The sequence below is a fragment of the Argiope bruennichi genome, chromosome X2, assembly GCF_947563725.1.
Source record: "Argiope bruennichi chromosome X2, qqArgBrue1.1, whole genome shotgun sequence".
In the NCBI taxonomy this organism is placed as follows: Eukaryota; Metazoa; Arthropoda; class Arachnida; order Araneae; family Araneidae; genus Argiope; species Argiope bruennichi.
This window is the reverse complement of record NC_079163.1, coordinates 93,855,582-93,876,920: the sequence shown is the minus strand read 5'-3', so window position 1 is coordinate 93,876,920 and position 21,339 is coordinate 93,855,582. Positions and strand designations below refer to the sequence as shown.

The following is a 21,339-nucleotide window of genomic DNA, read 5'->3' as shown; positions in this document are numbered from 1 at the left end:
GCTGCTGATTCCTTTTACTTAGAAGAGTTAAAAAGAAAATAAAAAGCAATCAGAAATACATTCATAGTAAAGTGATTCAACATAAACCATATTCAGTGTTTGACGTGTTTAGTTACAGGCAGCAGACCTTATTAAGTTGTTGCTGCTTTCAAAGACTATCGCTTTCTGTCCACTTAACAACAATGCAATATTGTTGCGGTCTACTGATTCTTAAATGAGGCTATTATGTTGTTAAGGAAAACAATTTTTGAAGCAAATTTTCCTTAGATACGGGTACGATAATGATGGTGATGTAGAAGATACAAAGAAATTTTTAAATTACTTTCAGTGCTTGATATTTTTAATGTAAATGCATTTTTCTGGTTAAAATATTAACACGTGTAAAAATTAAATATTTTACAAAAACGCTATGACTGAAAAATATTATGAAAAAGCAAATTTTTGGGGAAAAATATCCTTTTCGGATTTTATATTTAGAAAATAACTGCCATGTTTACAACTATGGAAGCAACACAATATGAAAAACTAAATTATAAATTCCAATTTTGAAATATGTTTCTCATTAAGAAATGCCCTATTTGTAAGTACCATTTTTTCACAAGTATTATTAAACTCACGCAATACGAGCGCAAAAACGGACAAGTTCGCGAAAAAGATAAAGAAAAAGAATAGGTTATTTATTTACTTCTGTTAGATTAGTAAAACGTCTGATTCCAAAAAAAAAAAAAAAAAAAAAAAAAAACCTTTTTATGTTTTTTATTAATACCGTTCATTAGAGTTAATATAAAAGTGCAACGACAAAGTTTTTTTTATAATAATGTTTAAAGCACTTATTTTAATTTGACACTATAAAAATAATTATATTATTAAATACTTAATATAAAATATTAGTCAGTTAGTCAAAATAAATATATCTAATTCATTAGCATTTTAAAAGCCGTTGCTTTCTTACTTGAATGTAATTAATCATTTTTATTTAACTCTTTACTACTAATAATAGTAACAATACATTATTACTTTTATTATTTCAATCTTTCATATTCACTTGATATAGAGCAAATGCTTTGCGCCCATTTAATTTTCAAATCCATTGCACATCTTACAGAAGGAAAATGCTTTGCATAATCGAAAACCATATGCGACTAGATATTGGATATTATGTTTGTCATATGATCATTTTGAGATTATTTCTTTTGTATATGTATGTGAGCTTAAATCTGCAACAGCTACGGGAAATGAGAAAATTTTATAGTGGATAGAGATTTAAACAATATAAAAATCAAGAAGAAAAAAAATTCAAATTTTTTACATATCTTTTCCCACGTAACTAGAGGGTAGGTCATAAAGAATTATATGTTGTTTCTAATTGTACGATATAATAAAATCTATTCTGTTAGTCTTAAATAAATTGGCAGAGTAGGCGCAATTCTTAGAGATGCCCGAATTTTCAGCAAAGTATAAAATAAGATGCCGTTTTTCTGTTAATTAAATAAAATTCAATAAATGAGAAATCGAATAAAAATTATTTAAATTACACATTGTCTTATTTTATGTTGTGACGTCACGTCCATTTTTTTCTCTTTTAAAATGGACAATGTATCTCATTCCGACTAAATAATAAAAAAACAGAATGGTAAAATAACATTAGTTGTCAATATTTCTGGGAAAGTGTTTTTTCTAATTAAAAATGGGTATCGAATAAAGTACCGATATCCAGAATAATAATGCAGTTAAAGACAAAATAAATAAGACATGAATTTCATAAAATAAATACCAATGACGATCCCTTCACAGACGCAATTTAGCTGCGGATATCAATTTACATTTAATTGCACATTGTCTTATGTTTATGTTGTGACGCCACGTCCATTTTTTTCTCTTTTAAAATGGACTATGTATTTCATTCCGACTAAATAATAATAATAAAAAAAAAGAATGGTAAAATAACATTAGTTGTCAATATCTCTGGGAAAGTGATTTTTCTAATTAAAAATGGGTATCGAATAAAGCACCGATATCCGGAATAATAATGCAGTTAAAGACAAAATAAATAAGACATGAATTTCATAAAATAAATACCAATGACGTCCCTTCACATACGAATTTAGCTTCGGATATCAATTTACATCTAATTGCACATTGTCTTATGTTGTTGCGTCACGTCTATTTTCTTCTTTTAAGATGTGCAATAGAATTAAAAATTAAATTACACATCGTATTTAATATGTACAAGGTAAGAACCAGACCCATTATCATCTAAAGGTATAAGATGAAACGAGCAAAGTGAACGTATTTATTTCGAAGAATGCAGTTTATGTTTCAGAGTTTTTTCAAAAACCTTTGTCTTAAATCCCTGTTATATTAAAGTGGTCACTTTGAGAAAGTCCATTTAAGGCCATTCTTTGAACTGAAAATTACTCGTATATTTTTCTTTGAATGTATTAGAGTAACTTTGTTACATTAATTTTTCATAGAATACATTAGGATAATGAACTATGATCTTTCAATGAAGTCAGTTCATCTTTACAAGGTGCACTTCAATTGTTTTTAGAATCTTATTCTAAAACTCACAGAAGGATAAAAGACCTGGTCTCATTCATAACATAACATTACGTAGAGAAAAATACTATATGACATGTCCAATTGCGTTTATCATGTGATGAGGTCGTCACTTAAATTGATTCCATTATATAAATCGATGTTTTTATTATTCCCCCCCCCAAAAAAAACAATTGTCTTTTGCAGGGTTTTTTTAATATCAAGATTTTGTAACTCTCCAAAATCCGAGATCTTTAAATTTGCCATTCAAACCGAATTTTTAAAAATTTCTCATACAAGATCTTAGAAATCACAGACACAATATTGCAACCAATGCAAACAACACAAATGGCACTTTAGTGCAGAAGTACCAAAATCAGAATACTGGATACAAATAGAAATGATATGTTAGATTGCAATGGGAGTCTTTGTTTACACAAGTACGCAAGATTTACGCGAATAGAATAATTTCTTCTAGAAGCGTAGCACACCCTATTCTTTACACATCAATGCGTATGAAAAAAGGTCTTTTAAGATGATTACAGTGTAAGGAGCATTCGGGGCACAACATATACAATTTTATTTATTAGTATATACATTTTTAATAAATCCTAGATTTAAAGCGATCGATGTTGTTTCTTTCTTTATTCAGCCCCATTTTCTTCAAACTGGTTATTTCCACCGATCTGTTATTTTTCAAATACTCTTGATACTTTTATCGGACTAACTAAAATACTGGATTTGACTAGAATGTAGGTTTTATTTATGTATTTATTTCATTTGAATACCTTGCTTTACTACATTTTATAGAAATTTTCTTGCTGTTCGGTTTTCGCGTTTCAACTTGTATAAAGCTATATTAATTACTGAAATTTAACCTACTTGTGATTTAAAAAAATCTGAATGAGGTTATTTCATATGTATTTGATAAATTAATTCAATTGTGCATTATTCTAATAAAAGAAACTGTTTGTATTGTAAGATTTGTATTTTATTTCGGCATGCTCTAAACGAAAAATATTTCTTTTTCTTTACTTTAGAATTATAATTTATTCTTATGACTGCTGACCAGCTTGTAATTGCTAAAAGCAATGAAACTGGAATAGTGTGACTTAATAGTTTTCCATGAATGTATTTCTGTTTTGTTTCTTTAATATAGCATTAACAACTCTATAGTTAGATCAGAATCAGTCCTGTAATTGTAAGCTTTAAGAAAAGAAGGAAAAAAAAAAACCCCTTCTGATCCGATTAGAGTTTTAAAATAACCATGAAATAAATATTTATAAAGGAGTATTTCATTTTCCGATCATAATATTATTTAATTCCAAATAAATTTCCTGTGCGATACTCAGTCTTAGCAAAAACATTAATATGTATTAAATAAAACATTCTAGAATTATATGTTTTAACTCTAGGATGCTCATAATTGCTGTTTAATTGTTTAAAGCTCAACTGCTCAAGATAACACAGGAATAAAGTTTGAGCAGCTACATTTTATTTTTAGCATTTAATTAAAATTCTTACTTATTTGAAATTTACTTATCGACTTTGAAGTTCAGGTTCAGTTTTTTACTACTTAGTTTTTTTTCTTCATTTCATTATTTAGTTAAAAAAAATATGTTAAATTAATTTTCTTTGAACATGTTGTACCGTAATTATTTTGTAAATGACTCAATCGATTTCAAAATACATCGTATTTCTATCAATCTATTTCATGTATTGTGTTGTACGGTTCTTAACTCGGCTAATTATCTTCATTTACGAAGTGAAAAGCCTTTTTAAATGATCTCACAACCCAAATTCGCTGGGAAGAAGATCAGTAGAATAAAATTTTTTATAATTTCCACTCACACAATTATTGTTGCTAAGCAAAAATTTTAAACGTTACAAAAAACAAATGAAATATTTAAAAAAAATACTTTTTGTATGAAGATATTCATTATATGTACATCAATCAACTACGTAAAATGACATTTCTGAGCCTATTTTAAAGCTCAAATTCCACCTCCTGCCTCGCTTTGTCTCCTAGTAAATAAAATATGAACTATAAATATATATGTCTCTATAAATTGATTCCGCTGTATCTAAATTTTATTATGTGAAATCGCATTGCTTTTTATGTGTGGTATTTTCTTTATAATTGAATTCAAAATGTTTATACTTGAATTATGACAGAATTGTGATATTTTAGATTTGAAATAAGTATATGTATGATAATAATTAAATAATGATGAAAAAGTTTCTTTTACACATTTTAGATCATTAGACACATTGCCATTTAATTACAAATGGATTTCATGTTTGGTTTTCAGTTTTGAAAACATTGTTTATATGGGTATTTACTTTATATATATGTATAACTAAATAAATATTTTAGATTTAAACCAAGCACTTACATAACATGAAATAAATATTTGTAGTAAGGTTATGCACATTTTATGATCTTTACATTCGGCTTAATATCGGTTTGAAGCCCCATTTAAAAGATACACGAGAGCTATTTTAGAGCAGACCTCGCAATTTTGAACTGTAGTTAGTTGACGCAGACGATATTTGAAACGGAATTTGACTTTCAAAACTTCAGCACCACATTATTGTGAAGACATTTGACATTTGAAAGCAGATTGAACATACAACAAGCCCTCATACTTATCAAATATTCAATAGGATCAGTCTAGAATCGACGATTCTTCAATTCTGAAGCTGAGATATGAAGCAACTTTGTATTGGCTAATTATTTCTATAATAATTATTTAACTGCAAATGTGTCTCATGTTTCATCCTCAGTTTTGACACTAATATTATATATGTAGTCATTATTTAACGTATTTAACGATATTAATACTTCAGTTACGTTTTAAGAACAGGCTAGAGATATACAGCTTTGATATTTTCAAATAAGTCTGATGTGAGAGTTTTAAAAATAGTTCTTATCTGAAGGTAGGCCTTCCTTTTGTCTAAGCTTTATGATAACGGTTTGCTGAATAACTCCAATGCGCTCTTGGTTTAGTAATGCCTTATTTTGACCATTCAACGCAAACCATCAAAAATTTTAGATTTTAGCAGAATTTTGGTATAATCATTCTTTACGATCTTACAGGAATTATTAAAAAAATAAATAAATAAAGTAATTTAATTTCAATGAAATTAGCCCTTTGCTCTGTTCAGTGCTTTAAAATTTTATTTTCTGATGCAGAAACACTTTTATTTATTAAGGATTTTAAAATCAAAATTTACAGTTTTTTTCAGTAAAATTAGATTATTTGAAGCATAAATTTCAGTCGAAATTTTTTGAAGATTACTTTTTCAAAAACCTTTTTAAGGTAACATTTCACTACATTCAATATTGAAAATCTTTACTATGGAACTATTAAATATTATATTCCTGTTAGATGTTATTTATCATTGTGGCATGTAACAGTTGAACAAGAAATCGAATCATACTACTTTTTGTGTTATTTATTTATATTTTGTAAAAAAGAGGACTTTGTATTTGCATTGTATTTATAATGGTTCATATATATGCATAAAAAATCATGTAAATTATGAGAATTCAACTTAATAGCCTCTCTTCCATCGCTCCAAAAAAATAAAGAAAAGAAAGAGAAAAAATAACTTACATGTTGTTTGTTGAAGTTGCTTATATACAAATTCAGGATATCATCTGTCGTTCGATCAGCCTTTCCTAGATTTTGCAGTATCTGCAAAGAAAGATTTTCAAAATTATTAAAAGGTAAATCAAATAAAGTAAATAGATTTTTAATCTCTCAATAAAATAATTATCAATATTCTAAAAACCAAATTTTATTTCAAAGTTGAATTTTTGTTAAAAGGTAAAAACAATTGAAATATATTGAAACCCCTTTTCAAATTCTGCTATTAGGCCAGCATGAATTTTTTGAAAAAAATTGTGTTTTAACTTTTATTTACAAGAAGTTGGGACCCTCGTATATATCTGAATTACCAATACTTAATATCTGTAACTGAATATTCGAAATGAAATTCAAAACAGAATATTGATCATCATTTAATTATTAAAAAGATGTTGAAGAAATGTTACTGAAAATAATATAAGTATTCTTGCCGAAAACGATTGATTTTAAGGCGTAAACTCCAGGTCTAATCTTTCTGCACCAAGCACATGATATTTCCCTAAACATCCATTTCCTTACCTAAACAATTTATTTAAAATTAATTAAAATTAAATTATTGTTATAAAAACAAATTAAATTATTGTTATAAAAAACAAATTAAATTATTGTTATAAAAAACTATCTTTGTTGTAAGTGCTTATATATCACAAATAAAACCAATATCAAATTTAACAAGTAAAGCTAATAAAATCAGTAATAAAAAGGAATAATTCTACATAGGGATATCTCCCCAAAAGTCTGTGAAATAGGATATGCTCAATTTTTTCTGCTTTTTTTTTAAATATCTCATTCTAAACTTATTAAAACTGGTACATTCAGTTAGAAAATATCTTACATATAAATTTTTGTTGCACGCAGTACCCATAGGCGGTGATTCCACCTTTAGTGGTGTTTCTGTGTAAAATACGTGTGGCCAATTTGAAGCTTTCTAAATTTTACGACAATTCTTGGATAGATATTTGCATTTTTAAAGCTTTCAAAGGATGGCTGTATAGAATGTAGCTTATTTTTATATAGTTTTCATTATTTAAGATTCATCATTATTTAAGATTCAAACTTGATCATAGATCTATTTATTTATGCATTGAATTTTTTTCAGTTTAAGATAACCTTAAATTTAAGTTAAATGTAAACTAAAAGATCCTAGATGTTTAAAAAATTATTATAAAGTAAACATTACAGCTGATAGATATCACGTATCTAAAAGGAAAAAAAATAACATTTTACAGAATAAACAAAAGAAGTTCCAGAAAACAATATATCGCATGCTGAGTATTTTTTTATACCCGCAGCTACGGCAGCTTATCTGTCTGAAAATGCAGATGGTGTAATGCAAATACGATAAAAAGATCAAAATCAGTAAGATTGAGCTATGGTGGCTGAGCTTTGTGATATATGATCCTTATTAATTTTTTACTTGGCTATTATTGGGTTTCATCAGTTTCTTTTAAAGTTAAAATAATTGTATCGAGAAAGATTCTGAAGCACAAGAAAAAAAAGGAACGTGTTTCATTGGTAACAGGAGAAGATTTGTTAAATTAATAAATAAAAATATAAACAGTATCAGCTAAAATTATGTACAATTTCTTATTTAGAATTATTTATTGGAAGTATAATACAACCCCAGTTAACAGAACTAAAGTAGGAAGGAGTTTTTTCAGATAATGATTTTTTTTGGTTAATATATGTATATTTATTACTAATCCTATTATAGTATTAATTCTGAAATATTTTCAGGGCAAAACGAATTCAAAACTCTTATTGCAGGTTCCATTTATATTCTTCCTTATAATTAAATTATATTTTTGGAATTACAATAGGTACATCTATAAATAATACTAATAATTTATAGCACACGATTTATTATAATAATTTATAGATATGATTTATTGTAATAATTTATAGATATGATTTATTATAATAATTTATAGGTATGATTTATTGTAATAATTTATAGATATGATTTATTATAATAATTTATAGATATGATTTATTGTAATAATTTATAGATATGATTTATTATAATAATTTATAGATATGATTCATTGTAATAATTTATATATATATGATTTATTATAATAATTTATAGATATGATTTATTGTAATAATTTATATATATATATGATTTATTATAATAATTTATAGATATGATTTATTGTAATAATTTATATATATATGATTTATTATAATAATTTATAGATATGATTTATTGTAATAATTTATATATATATGATTTATTATAATAATTTATATATATATGACTAGTTAAAACATTTATAGATATGATTATAATTTATAGTATATATGATAAATTCATAAATTCCACGATTTCGAGGGATTGATTAATCGCGATTATTCCCCTGCAGTTCAGTGCATATATTTTTTTTTTTTGGATTTGTGATTTTAGAAGCATTTCTGTTTACCCGTTTTCGGCTAACCAGGATTTTTCTGCTACAGGTTTTGGTTAAAAAAGACAATTAATCATTTCATCCACTTGATTAGTTTACCTCTCTATTCTATACTCTAAGAAAATAGCATAGTTTTAAAAATATTGTTGAGATGTATCGCTCCTTCATGTATATAAGCTGGGGTTGGAAAAAAAACGAAATATAGCAATTTCTTATTAATAGAATAAAGCTGGCTTATGAAATACTTTCTGTCATTTGCATAAGTATATAGTCAAAACTTCACATTCATCGCCTCAAATAAAAATTAGAAATCAATTTATGCTCATAATCATGAAAATGGTGGATGGTGACAGAATCATGCCTAAGTTCATTTCCAGAATCTCAGTTCCAAATGAACAATTTGACCTTGAGGATTCAATTTGTTTTCGGCGGCATGTGTTTTCGTCTAATTTCCTAAATTTAAGCAACGTATCAATATATACATGGCACAAATCCATTCCCTACTGCTTATAGATCGTAGTTTATACATGCATAGAAAAAAAAGACATATCTGGAGATAAAAATAGACACAATTCTCTATCCAATGGATATGCCCAAAAGAGCAGAAAGTATGAACTTTGTAAGGGCGTTCTAAAGGAGCACAAATCTAGCATCGCTTTTTGGTTTAGTTTAGTTATATAAACGTCCCGTTTTAAAGCAACACTAGGGCTATTTTGGGACGGACCTCGAAATCTTGAGCCTCTGTCAGAATACGAGGACGACACCTGAGCTGGCCCTCCCTCTCCACACTGCACCACACCCGGGGGAAGACGTTTGGCCCGGACGGTTTGATATGCACCAGACCCGCTTACACGACAGTTCTTCGGTGAAATCGGGTCTCGAACTTGAAACCCTCCGCTTCCGAAGTCAAGGCCTTACCACCAGGACACTGCGGCCTCCGGCATTTGTTTGATTTAAAATACACATTAATAAATAAATGTTATTGTTAAAAAATTAAATACTTAAATTTAAATAGATAGTTTTTTCCCGTTTTAAATTGTTATGAATAAGCAGAACTTACTCAGTTTCAACTTCTAAACTGATATGATGAGTTCTAACTTGAGATGCTTATTTAATTCCTTTAAAATAGAATTCATCTCAAATAAAGCCTCTTCAAGAAACTACACAGTTATACGAAACTATATATAATTTACATCCCTTGAGAAATAGGTGCTATTAAATGAAAAATTACATAAATTAACAGAGAAAATCAATAAATATTGGAACCAAAGTTAATTAAAAGAACTGATACAAGCAATGACTAATAAGAACTTTGTGATGGTGGCTGTGGTGGTTTTTTTAATTTTAATGGCTCAAAAAGACAAGGAATTTTTGCCAACTATGTGCTTGAATGTTTATGTCAACATATCCTTGAAATCACAACAGTTTATTTACTATTAGAAATTATATTTATACAATTTTGCACAGTTTAAATGGATAAAATAGCAAATTTTTTAATTATCTGACAGAAAACTAGTAAATCGCAGATAAAAAAATGAATTCTTCGATTTTTCCATTGAAAGATATATTTGTACAAATGCTCACATGTCACAAGAGATGATTTAAAATACCGCAATACTTCCACATGCTTAGGAAAAAAAAAAGTTTTCATTTATTTTCTTTTTAGCAATTCTATGAAAAATGAATAAATTATGGAGTGAAAAATGACATGAAGACAAAATAAAACAATTATGCAATCGACAATATGAGAATATAATAAAAATAATATTCGAAAACGCGTGTAGCCATAAAATCAGTAATAAATAAATTTGTTTCTTTTTTTAATTCAAACTGAATTTTTAAAAATTTAACTGAGTGAAAGAAATGATAAAGGTTTGTGAACGTGAGTTAAAGTGATAAGTCTTTTTCTTCAATCATCATTGCTTTTTTTAAAAAAAACATTAGACAGAAACATCAAGATTTAAAGTGAAATGGGAAAAAAACAATAGACACTAAAAGAAAAATAATATCATTATGAGTAATGTGAATTTTACTAAATGCTTAGCATAAGAAATTATTTTATTAACATGTTTACGGATTTAAATGCTGATTAATTTCCATTGTAATGCAAAATGATCGAAACGCACATAACATTAAAATTTTTGAGCATGGAAATTAATCAGCATTCAAACGTGTTTATAAAATAATTTCTTGTACTATATATATATATATATATATATATATATATATATATATATATCCTTAATTTTTTGAAACTATAATGGCTGTTTACAGTAATGGCTAAGTGGTTCATTGACTATTTACTTTTTGCCTTCTATTTCCCGCGAAAATGTTAACTTGATTTGTTATTATCTCTATTTTGCTGTAATAACTCGAAAAATGAAATGATTTTTTTGATAATGAAATGATTTTTTTCAGATATATTACCTAAAAATTAATTTTAAAACTAAATAATGCTACAAATATCCTGAACTATGAACATTTCTCAATCCTTAACTTTTCTTTAAGTTTGATGACCTAACTTGCAATGAAATAAAAATAAAATGCAAAACCTCTGGTTTCTTTTATGCATCTGAAAACAGTAAATTATAGTTTTAATCGATTTATTATACGATGTGGAGTGTATAAAAATTATAAATTTTCGATCAGATAATTTTTTCCGAACTTTCATATGAGAAATAATAATATGTTCTCACAAAAATATCTTAAGATATAAGAAAAAGGCGTTTTCAATTCTCGTTTCTGATAAACTATTCGAAATCAAAACTTTAGGAATAAAACACATAAATTTGTCAGAGATACGTATACGTAAGTTAAAGCGTAAAAAATGAGTTAAAGCATTAATGTTTTATTGCCTCTTAACAGCAAGGGAGAAAAAACTAGATTATATATATATATATATTCGTGATTTTTTATTGTTTCCATACTTTTAATGATACTAATGATAAATGTTAAATGCATTTTATATTTACGAACCACCAATTTTATGAATTTTTTTTCTGTTCTGTAATATTCTTAGAAGCTGCAAATTCGCTATAACTTTATCACTTATACATGAGCTATTTCTTCAAGAATTACTTTATTTATTTAATGTCTACAGTAAAAAATGCAACTTTTAATTCACTAAATTATATCACGTTTATTATAGAGCCTTTTTTTTAGATAAGTGGAAAAAGCTTTTCCATGTTAAACACAATACATCATGAATTCCTTTTCAACTTATCGATTTTCAGTTTTAATCAGCTTTAATTTATCGAAAATATCAATGAATTAGCTTGTTTTAAAGACTGTATCTATGAAATAATTCTGATGCAAACATGATATTGCACATTATCTTGAAAAAATTTTAAATGGTAGATACAAATTTTACATTTCGGAATCATTCGTGAAGTGATTTCACGAATGCTTGTATCTACAGGTATATTTTTAACAGTCTTGGATGTTTTCTCTGATATCATTATAATATAGTACAAGACATCCGAAATATAATATGAAAAAGAGAATACACATTTAACGAATTTAATAAAATTGCTCATTAAAATTATTGTTACTTTATCGTTTATTATAGAATCTGTTAAATATTGTACAAGTCTTTAAAAAAATGTATTTGAATATTCTCATTCGTTTTTTCCTAAAAATATGGGATTAACATTTAGAGTAAATTAATTGAGATAGAAGTAATTTAATGTTTTATATTATTTTTGCGTAACTAGATTACATTATGAAAGTACTTTCAAAGTAGTATTTTTAACTGTTAATTAATGCATTAGTAAAACGAATAAATTAGCTTTAAATAATAAACTCAATGTTTATTTTAGCTCAAAACCAAGATATACCAACAACATATTTTATATCATTAAACACAGTATCTTTCTTTTCTTTTTCAAGTTTTAAGTAAAAATACTCGAGTAACTGGAAAATAGAACGTTAACCAAATAAATTAATTCTAATATATGAGCTCTATTTTTAGATACTGCAAACATTTACAAGTAATGAAAATTAAAAATTCCCTTTTGTTGTAAAACCTGTTTAAATATTTCTTTTTCTAATTACTCATTTCTTAGGAACTGGAACACAAAAAGGCGATGTTATCTCGGTGTTTTTAATTTTACAAATGAACAATTAAAAATGGAATTACTTAAAGGATATTTGATAATTATTGTTCATTAATATTAAAGAATATCATGCCAAACAGGATTAAATGCAATTAAGTCTTGTTTATTTTCTAAAACCTGTTGGCTCTATGAAAGAAAAGCTACTATATTTGCCTGTGCCAAGAAAATTCTTTTGTATATATGTATAACTTTTTAAAAATATAACTATATTTACATGTTCAAAGAAAATTACTTCCATTACACACATCATATACCTTGAGTTAAGTTTTATAAACATTCGTGAAACGATATATAAGAAATAGCTTATATCAGATAATGGAAATTCAGTCAAAATAAAGAAAAGTACCTTCAGTTTCAAAATAGAGAGAAAAAAAATGTGATACCTGACAAATAAAGTATAAAATTTGTTGGAGCTATGTTTGACAAAATATACCATGAATTATACCTTCAGCTGAATTTAGAATGCCTAAAAATCTTATTTTATCTGCTCCAAAGCACAAAGACGTCATAAAACAACAACTATTTATTGTCTATTAATTTTAAAGTATAATAACTTAGTATAAATAGGGAGTAATCGCAATCGGTTACCTTTAAGAACCGAATTGTTCTTGAATTGACTTTCATTTCTTTAAAGGAAAGAGGAATAAATAGACAGTGAATAAAAAATAAAACAAAAGAAGTAATAACCATTGTAATTGACTCTTGTTATTCGACACGCTTGCTTGAACACGCTGGTTTCACTGACTTAGATTCGATTTCTTCATCAGTATTGAGGTTTCACTTATGGAAAAGAGATATTTATAAATATTTTATTTACAGGAACAAATTTATTAGTGTTAAAACATTGCTAATTTTATCATTGATGAGAATGTCTTTGTAAAAATCAAAGGATTTGACTACAATTCTAATAGTGAAATGGGGGTCTTACTTTTTTAAAAAATAATCTGTGCTTATTTAAAACTACCTCGCGATATTACTGTCACCTGAAATAATTTTCAGTTTCATACTTTAGCAAAATTTTTTCCCCTTTTGATGAATTAAAAATGAATTTCACAATTAGGTATTTTTCCCTAATTAACTGTGGATTCAGAAAGATTTCCCAAATTTTGTCAATTTATTTTTTATTGAATTTATAAAAGAGAAAAATTAATTGAAAACGTTTAGGGAGCTATTACATTTTCTGTCATCTAAAATTGACTGAGTCGAAAATTCAGGGAATATATCCGGATATTATAGATTGATTACTGTCACTAACTGTTTCAAAATAAAATGTCAAATATGAATTTTACTGAACAATCTGACTGCAGAAATTTGACTTAGAGGAAAAAAAAATCCTAAAATTTCCATTTAAATGCAATTTTATAAGACAGTCCTGATAGTCATAAGATTATTAAGCTGTCGACGACACTTGTAAAAAGAAATTTTTTATTTTGAAAATGATAAAAAATAACATAAAAACTGCTACTAATTTTGGTTACCTGAAAAAAAATGCGCACTTTTAGATTTTTTTTGTGCTTTCTTTAATTCAAGAATGTTTTTTAACTAAACGTCATTGCAATTAATAAATATTAGTAATTCTCTTCCTGCACTATTAGTAATTCATCCAAACAATATTTTATTTATCAAACCCCCAAAAAATATATTTCTATTTCCGTTCAAAAATGCTCTTTTAAAGAACAAGGTGACTAAATTTTACTAATTATTGTATTTTGCTAAATATTATTTATAACTGTAGTCTATATTTTTAGCGATAAAAGTAATTTTTAATAATTCCATGGCCTTTATTTCATTAATAGAATTTTGCATGATTTAATTTTTTATTTAGATCTAGAGCTTTATCTGTTTAATTACTTTTTATGTGATGAAATTCATCTATATCATAAATAATGAAACTCTTTTAGCTTGAATAAAAACTTAAGATAAAAGAATCTAAAACTTGGAAAAATAGGTAGATTTATTTCCCAAAAATTTATACTATCTATTAAAATTTCAAAACTGCTCGTGCATTACAATTTTAAGTAGGAGTAAGGAAGCCGTTTTTCCTTTTACAGCTCAACCTTCAAAACGTGTGACAATGGACATTTTATTAAATTTATACAAACCTTGAATTTTTCTACTCTGTCATTAGTCTATGTCTATTATTTGAAACAAAGAAAGAAAAGTATCAAATTTATTTGCTAGATACATTGACCCATAAAAGTGTATTTATGGGTCTACCAATCTTTAATGAAGCGCTTTCTTCAGTCTAACATTTCTATAAATTTTATCTGCATAAAATGATTTTTAAGATGCCCAAATATAAGTAAAATGCAATTTATATGATTTAATAAATTGAAATTATAGAAAAAAAGGTATATAATCTATAAAATAAATCTATAAGGCTCTCTATATACATTTGCAGATAATCATATGTTGCTATCGTGTAATAAAGAAAAAGGCTTCCCTACTTCCATTCTAAATTAAAACTTAAAATTTCATGTGTTTAAATTTATTAAATCATATTAATGTTTTATAAAAAATTCTAAACATATAGTAATTATTTAATTTGTACTATAGATAAAAATATTTAATTTATACCATGTTTAAAAATATTTAATTTATTATATGTATAAAAAATATCTTATTTATGCTATAATAAATATTTCATTTGAGAAAACTCAATCCACAATAAACTTATTTTTCCTAATATTGGCATAGCAATAATAATTAATTCAGTAGTTATTTCAATGATTTTTTTTTCATTCTTTAATTCCTTAGTATCACTGAAATTTATTTAAGAAACTTAATAAATTTTCTTTGATTAGATGTATACATTTCTTTACTAACAGAAAAAGTCAGCTCCAAAACAGCTACAAAAGTTGAAGTCTTTAAGTAAAATTTCGAAAATGCTTGTTTATTGCTTGTTAAAACTCATTAATTCAGTATAGAAGTCAATTTAAAATCCATACCGAATATAAATACAGTTATTTTTTCTCAAAAAAGAGAAATTCAACCTCCAAAATCTCTGAAAACCGGGTTCTATATGATAATGCACTTAATAATATTCATTAAATCCACAAATTACAGTTCAGAAAAGAATTGTTCATCCTTTAAGTAACAGAAAAAAAATCTAAGGGTCACTTCAATCAAGATATTAGTTAAATGCACGCTCTCTTTAAATCTATGAGTTCAACAGTTTATTTATGTATAAATTCAGTTAATAGACGAATTTATTCTAAATATATTATCTATCTTCTTTGTTTACGCACTGAACTCTTCAATTTAACTACGCCTTTTTATGTGGGTTACTACTTAACGTTAGAATTCTTAGTTATAACTATATAAGAGAAACAGGTGAAAAAAGCTTCCGCATTGAGTGTTGAAGCCTCTTTTCAAAAAAACGTTGTCATACCGGAATTGAGAGGATGGGTCAAAACGAAATCACCTGACTACATGCTGTATAATGGATACACGGACGATGAACCATCTAAAGTAATCACGGAGTAATTCTGGTTTTCCTACTAAGAGAGTAGGTAGGGTCATCGTAGTTTCTCCATTCATGGACTTCCTAATCCTCCTCAAACATCAACTCCAACTTGTAAAAATAAAAAGTACAGAATCAAATGGAAAAGGCGAATCAATTTGTTTTAAGTTTTGACAGCAAATCGAATGAAATATATTTATATACATATTTTTGTTAAAACCTTTTACATGGTTTATATTTTTGTCCATTCAGCATTGAAAGGATTTCGCTTTCTCCCCATTTAATATCTTTTTTAAAATTCATTACATAAGGTGATGTGATTCTATAAATATCGTAATTAATATAATGATGAAATAATTTATAATTTCTTCATTAACTAATGGTTAATGTAACTAACTTCATTAACATAAATAAGATGGGAATGCATATATAAAATTTATATTGTTCAAATTAAGAATATCTCGCTTTTTCATAAAAAAAGAAATGGTATTAAAATTTTTGCAGTGATATAAACTATTTAAAGATGAGTTTATTAAACAATGTATGGAACAGATATCATTCTAGTAGCAATCTTAAATTTCAACCAGAATTTACAAGAAAAAAACACCTTTAATTTCAATCCGAGAAAAACCCAGAAGTTTTGAGAATTTTGTTGCTTTCAAGATAATTTATTCTATATTAAGGATAAATGAAAAATCACCTAGACTCATTGCAAAAAATCTCCAAGATTGCGTGTTCCTGTTTTAATTTTAAGTGCATTGCTCCTATTTTGGTTTGCAGAGATATATAACTGATTTCATAAATGAAAATTTGTAGTTTGTTGAATAACAAACATTTCAAAATCTCTAGTTAAAAATACATACAATAAAATTCAATATTACATTTACTTAAAATTCGATAATTGTTAAGTAGATGTTTAATTAGCTTAGATAAGATTTTATGTTTTAACACATGACATTTTTAATACCATTAATAACACTCCTATGCCATTTTTATTTAATTTATCCAATATAATCTGAAATAATAGCAAATATTCACCTTTTACGATAAATCATTATCTTTGCTACACCCGAGTCGCACGCTGATTAATTTAATGGAAATAAGAATAATACACAAAGTAACATTTTTAACTCTAGTTAAAAATACATACAATAAAATTCAATATTACATTTACTTAAAATTCGATAATTGTTAAGTAGATATTTAATTAGCTTAGATAAGATTTTATGTTTTAACACATGACATTTTTAATACCATTAATAACACTCCTATGCCATTTTTATTTAATTTATCCAATATAATCTGAAATAATAACAAATATTCACCTTTTACGATAAATCATTATCTTTGCTACACCCGAGTCGCACGCTGATTAATTTAATGGAAATAAGAATAATACACAAAGTAACAATTTTTCAACTGAAAAATATTATGTTTGTGCAATAGCATTAATATTCCATCTTGAAGTTCTTGCACTGACGTAGAAGGAAATAAATGTTTTCATACTATTTGAATATCAAAGAAAAATTATTATAAATGAAGTTTTAAAAAAATGTAAAAATTTAAATTAAACGTCTTAGTGAAATTTTAGTATAGGAAATGTCCTTTTTTTAATAAAAATTATTTCAAATCAGTATATAAATTAGATAAGTAATAATAAACATTTCAAAATCTTTAGTTATTGTCTTTTAGATAGCTTCTGTCTTTTAGGTTTTAAAAAAGAAACATTATTTTTAACCTAAAATAGAAATTTTATACATTTATTGTTAAAATGAGCATACATGATTTAAAAAAGAAATATTCGTTTCCATTTTTTAAGCAATTTTTTTCGTCTTTCAGTGAAGGTACAATTTACAGCGCACGAATTATCTATTTTAGTGGCTTTTGTTATTAGATTCACTTTACTAATCAATAAATATTTCAGTTAAAAAAGAAAATACCAATTGAAAGGAAGAGATAATTAAATATTGCTTCATGAAAACAGTAAGGATGTGAATACTAATTAAAAGTTCTTTTTTCATTAAGAGAACTATTTCTTTTAGTTTGATTATTTTAATGCATATTAAATTAAAACTGTAACAGGCGAGAATTCTCTCTAACAGTCCTTCGTTCTTAATAAAGGGTCCTTAAGTGAAAATAAATGATTATTAAAAAAAATCCTTTCTGCGGAACGCAAGCTATATGTAAATAAGTTGCACTAAAAAAATAATTTGAAACTTGTTTATCCCACGCAATGTATCGGAAGCAGGAAGTTTAGGCTAACTCAAAACCAGTAATGAAATACATTATATGAGAAATAACAATTAGAATATTCTTTGAGGTTTTAAAAGGAAATGAAGGAAGATCGAAAGAAGGCGATGAAATCAGAACAAGTTATGGAATGAATCGAAAGTTTTTTTGTTTTTGTTTTTTTAATCTTTCTTGTTATTTTCTGATATGCATAATAAGTCTATCAAAACCATTTATTTTTTTAAGTTGCATTTGATCGCATTTATTTCTGAATACTACTACGGTCGCTATTTGAAACGTGTAGTGGAATAGCATTTCTTCGTTTTATTTAAAGTATGAAAGATTTCAAAAATAAAATTAAGATGTAATTTTAATAAGGAAATACAGGCACTTTTAAAAGGAATCGGGTCATATAAGATCTCGACATCTTTTTTTTAAAAAATAAAATTAGTTTTTGATGACCTTATTTAAACCATAGAACACAAACTAAATACTTTTGTATAAACCATTTGGTTTCAAAAAAATATTTTATGTGATAAAGAGAATGCATAAGAATAGAGTATATTCATGTGCAAGGGATGCACTTCGAATGCACTTCTCCAATTCAAATTTGGAATCCATTGTATATCTAACAGAAAAGAAAAGAGCGTGGCACAACAAAACAATGTAAAAAAGGGGACAATGAGATGATAGATGACATGTTGAGTTACTTTTACCATGTGATTTCGACATAACGTGAATTGATTCCATTAATGATACAGTCAAGGGAGCACAGTGCCTCTTTTTCTTGAACAATTCATGAAAATACAAAATTTTACAGCAAAACAGAGACATGAAATTTTGCTGAGACTTATGTCGCCATTATGTGTCAAGTTTTTCCTATATTTAATTAAGCTTTGTTTGTATTTAATTTAAACTCATGCATTACACTTTTGTTTTCTTTACGACGATAAAGCATTTTAATATTTTCCTACTAAATTATTAGCAACAGCCTCATATAATATTCTAGAATATCGTATTTCATAAGATCATTGTTTACATATGGTTTCATTATCAGTCAGTGACGTATAGGCTTAATATTTAAATATGAATAGATTAATATAATAAAAAGTCCAACTTTTGCTAGTTTGTGTTTTCGAGTCATAATTCTGACGTCGTTGCAAAAAAATTTGTATAATATAGATTTTTTTAAATAAAATATTTTATCCTTGGATTACTATCAAGCAGGCGATTAAGCTATAATTTATTTATTTTAAGCTATAATTTATTAATAATAATTTAGCATTTTTGAGCAGTTATTTAAGAATTAAATTATTTTTCATATATATAAAGATTTTGCTTATACTTCAAATGCAGGTAAAAATAAAGGAACATGCTTCTTTAATCTAGCACACAAAGCTTTCTTAATATTATCATCATCATCCTTCTAGCAATTTTTATTAATCAAAGGAATTAAATTTCAAGAATGTGAAAATATGATCTAGTTATTCTGGCTCCTATACATTATATGTTTTTCCACTTCATGTGAATAGAAATGGAACGGTTCTTTACATATGAATGTTTTGAAGACATAATCGAATCCATATCCCGAGGCATTTTTACGGGAACATTTCTCTCATTAAAAATATGCTGCCTTATTTATTTTCGTTTGCTGTGCTCTCATTCTACGTCATTCGACTTGATGGCTATTTTACGAACTTCGCCTGGGGTGATTTGCAGCCTGCTGTTGAGTGCATGACCCGAACTCTTTTGATTCAAAATAAAGCTCTTTCGGGCCCTGTGGCAGGTGCATCCGGAACTGCTTCTCAAGGGCGAAAAACGACTACCCTCCCGCCCGTCCAGCAACACTGCTGACCCCGTTTAAGAAACATTCGACATTCCAATCGAATTGATTCCGGAATTGTTTCGCATCACTGTGGTGGTGTTTATGCACGAAACGGACTGTCGTCTGGCGGCACGCACTAAGCAGAGATCTCAATATCATTTGCGAGGAAACACTGCAAGAAAACAGGAAACCGTAATTCGGCAAGATGCTTGAGACGAAAATAGCTGAGCTATGCTTGGAAATTGGCATTCTGCCTCCTGGTTGGACTAACTTCTTCAGACGCCGATGCTCTGACGTCGATTTATATGCAGACTGATAAAGGCGGATCGCTGGTGTCTAGAGAACCATGGCGTGAAATATTGAAAAATGTCGTGAAAGACAATATATAAAGCCAGCTGAGTACCATCAAGTTGGTTGTCAAAATAAATTTATTGATGTTTGGAAACAAGATTCGGTGCACTAGATCTTTCACATATATTTTTTAAGTTTTAAAATTCTCAAATTATGTTTCATACCCATTGTTAAGTTGACCAATATTCTATATAATGCTCAATATTTTATAGTTTTTGAGCTCATATTATTTCTCAAAGATAGTAAAATTCTTAGTTTAATAGAAACATGTGTAAGTCGTAAAAATCTAAACTTTCGATCGTATATGCGATATTTTCATTTTTTATTTACTTTCAAAAGAACTTATTTTGAAATACTGTTTGCGTGCAGAAATATTATTCATTCCTAAGAATAAAAGAGACATCAGCTTTTATAAACCCAAACTGTTATGCAACTATCGAATTTTTGATAAACTACTTACGGAGAATGTTGTTTCAAATTTTTTTATCGACTGATCATGCTAGTGTGTTTTTATTTTTCGATTTACCTCTTAACAGAAGCTCTTTATTGAAAACAGAGAATAAAAACATCATAATGAAACTTTAAATTAAATTATCTAATCAAGACCCTATTTATTTATTATTCTTTATCTGCTAAAAATAAACTTTAAAAATTTTTAAACTAAATTATATTTTTTATCATTAAAAAAAAATTACACATTTTGATAGGATTTTAGCAAACTAGCGTGCTACATGTGTTTCATTTGTGTGCTTTGTTA

The 21,339-nt window shown here is 26.7% G+C and overlaps 1 protein-coding gene across 1 annotated transcript in view; it reads right to left on the bottom strand.

Moving 5' to 3' along the window:
- The window catches only part of LOC129960810 (amphiphysin-like), a 54,227-nt gene that overhangs the window by 20,447 nt on the left and 12,441 nt on the right, over positions 1–21,339 (bottom strand). The window contains exon 2 of the mRNA XM_056074465.1: positions 6,159–6,239. Coding sequence (XP_055930440.1) covers positions 6,159–6,239 — 81 coding nt within the window. The remainder of the gene's footprint in view (positions 1–6,158; positions 6,240–21,339) is intronic.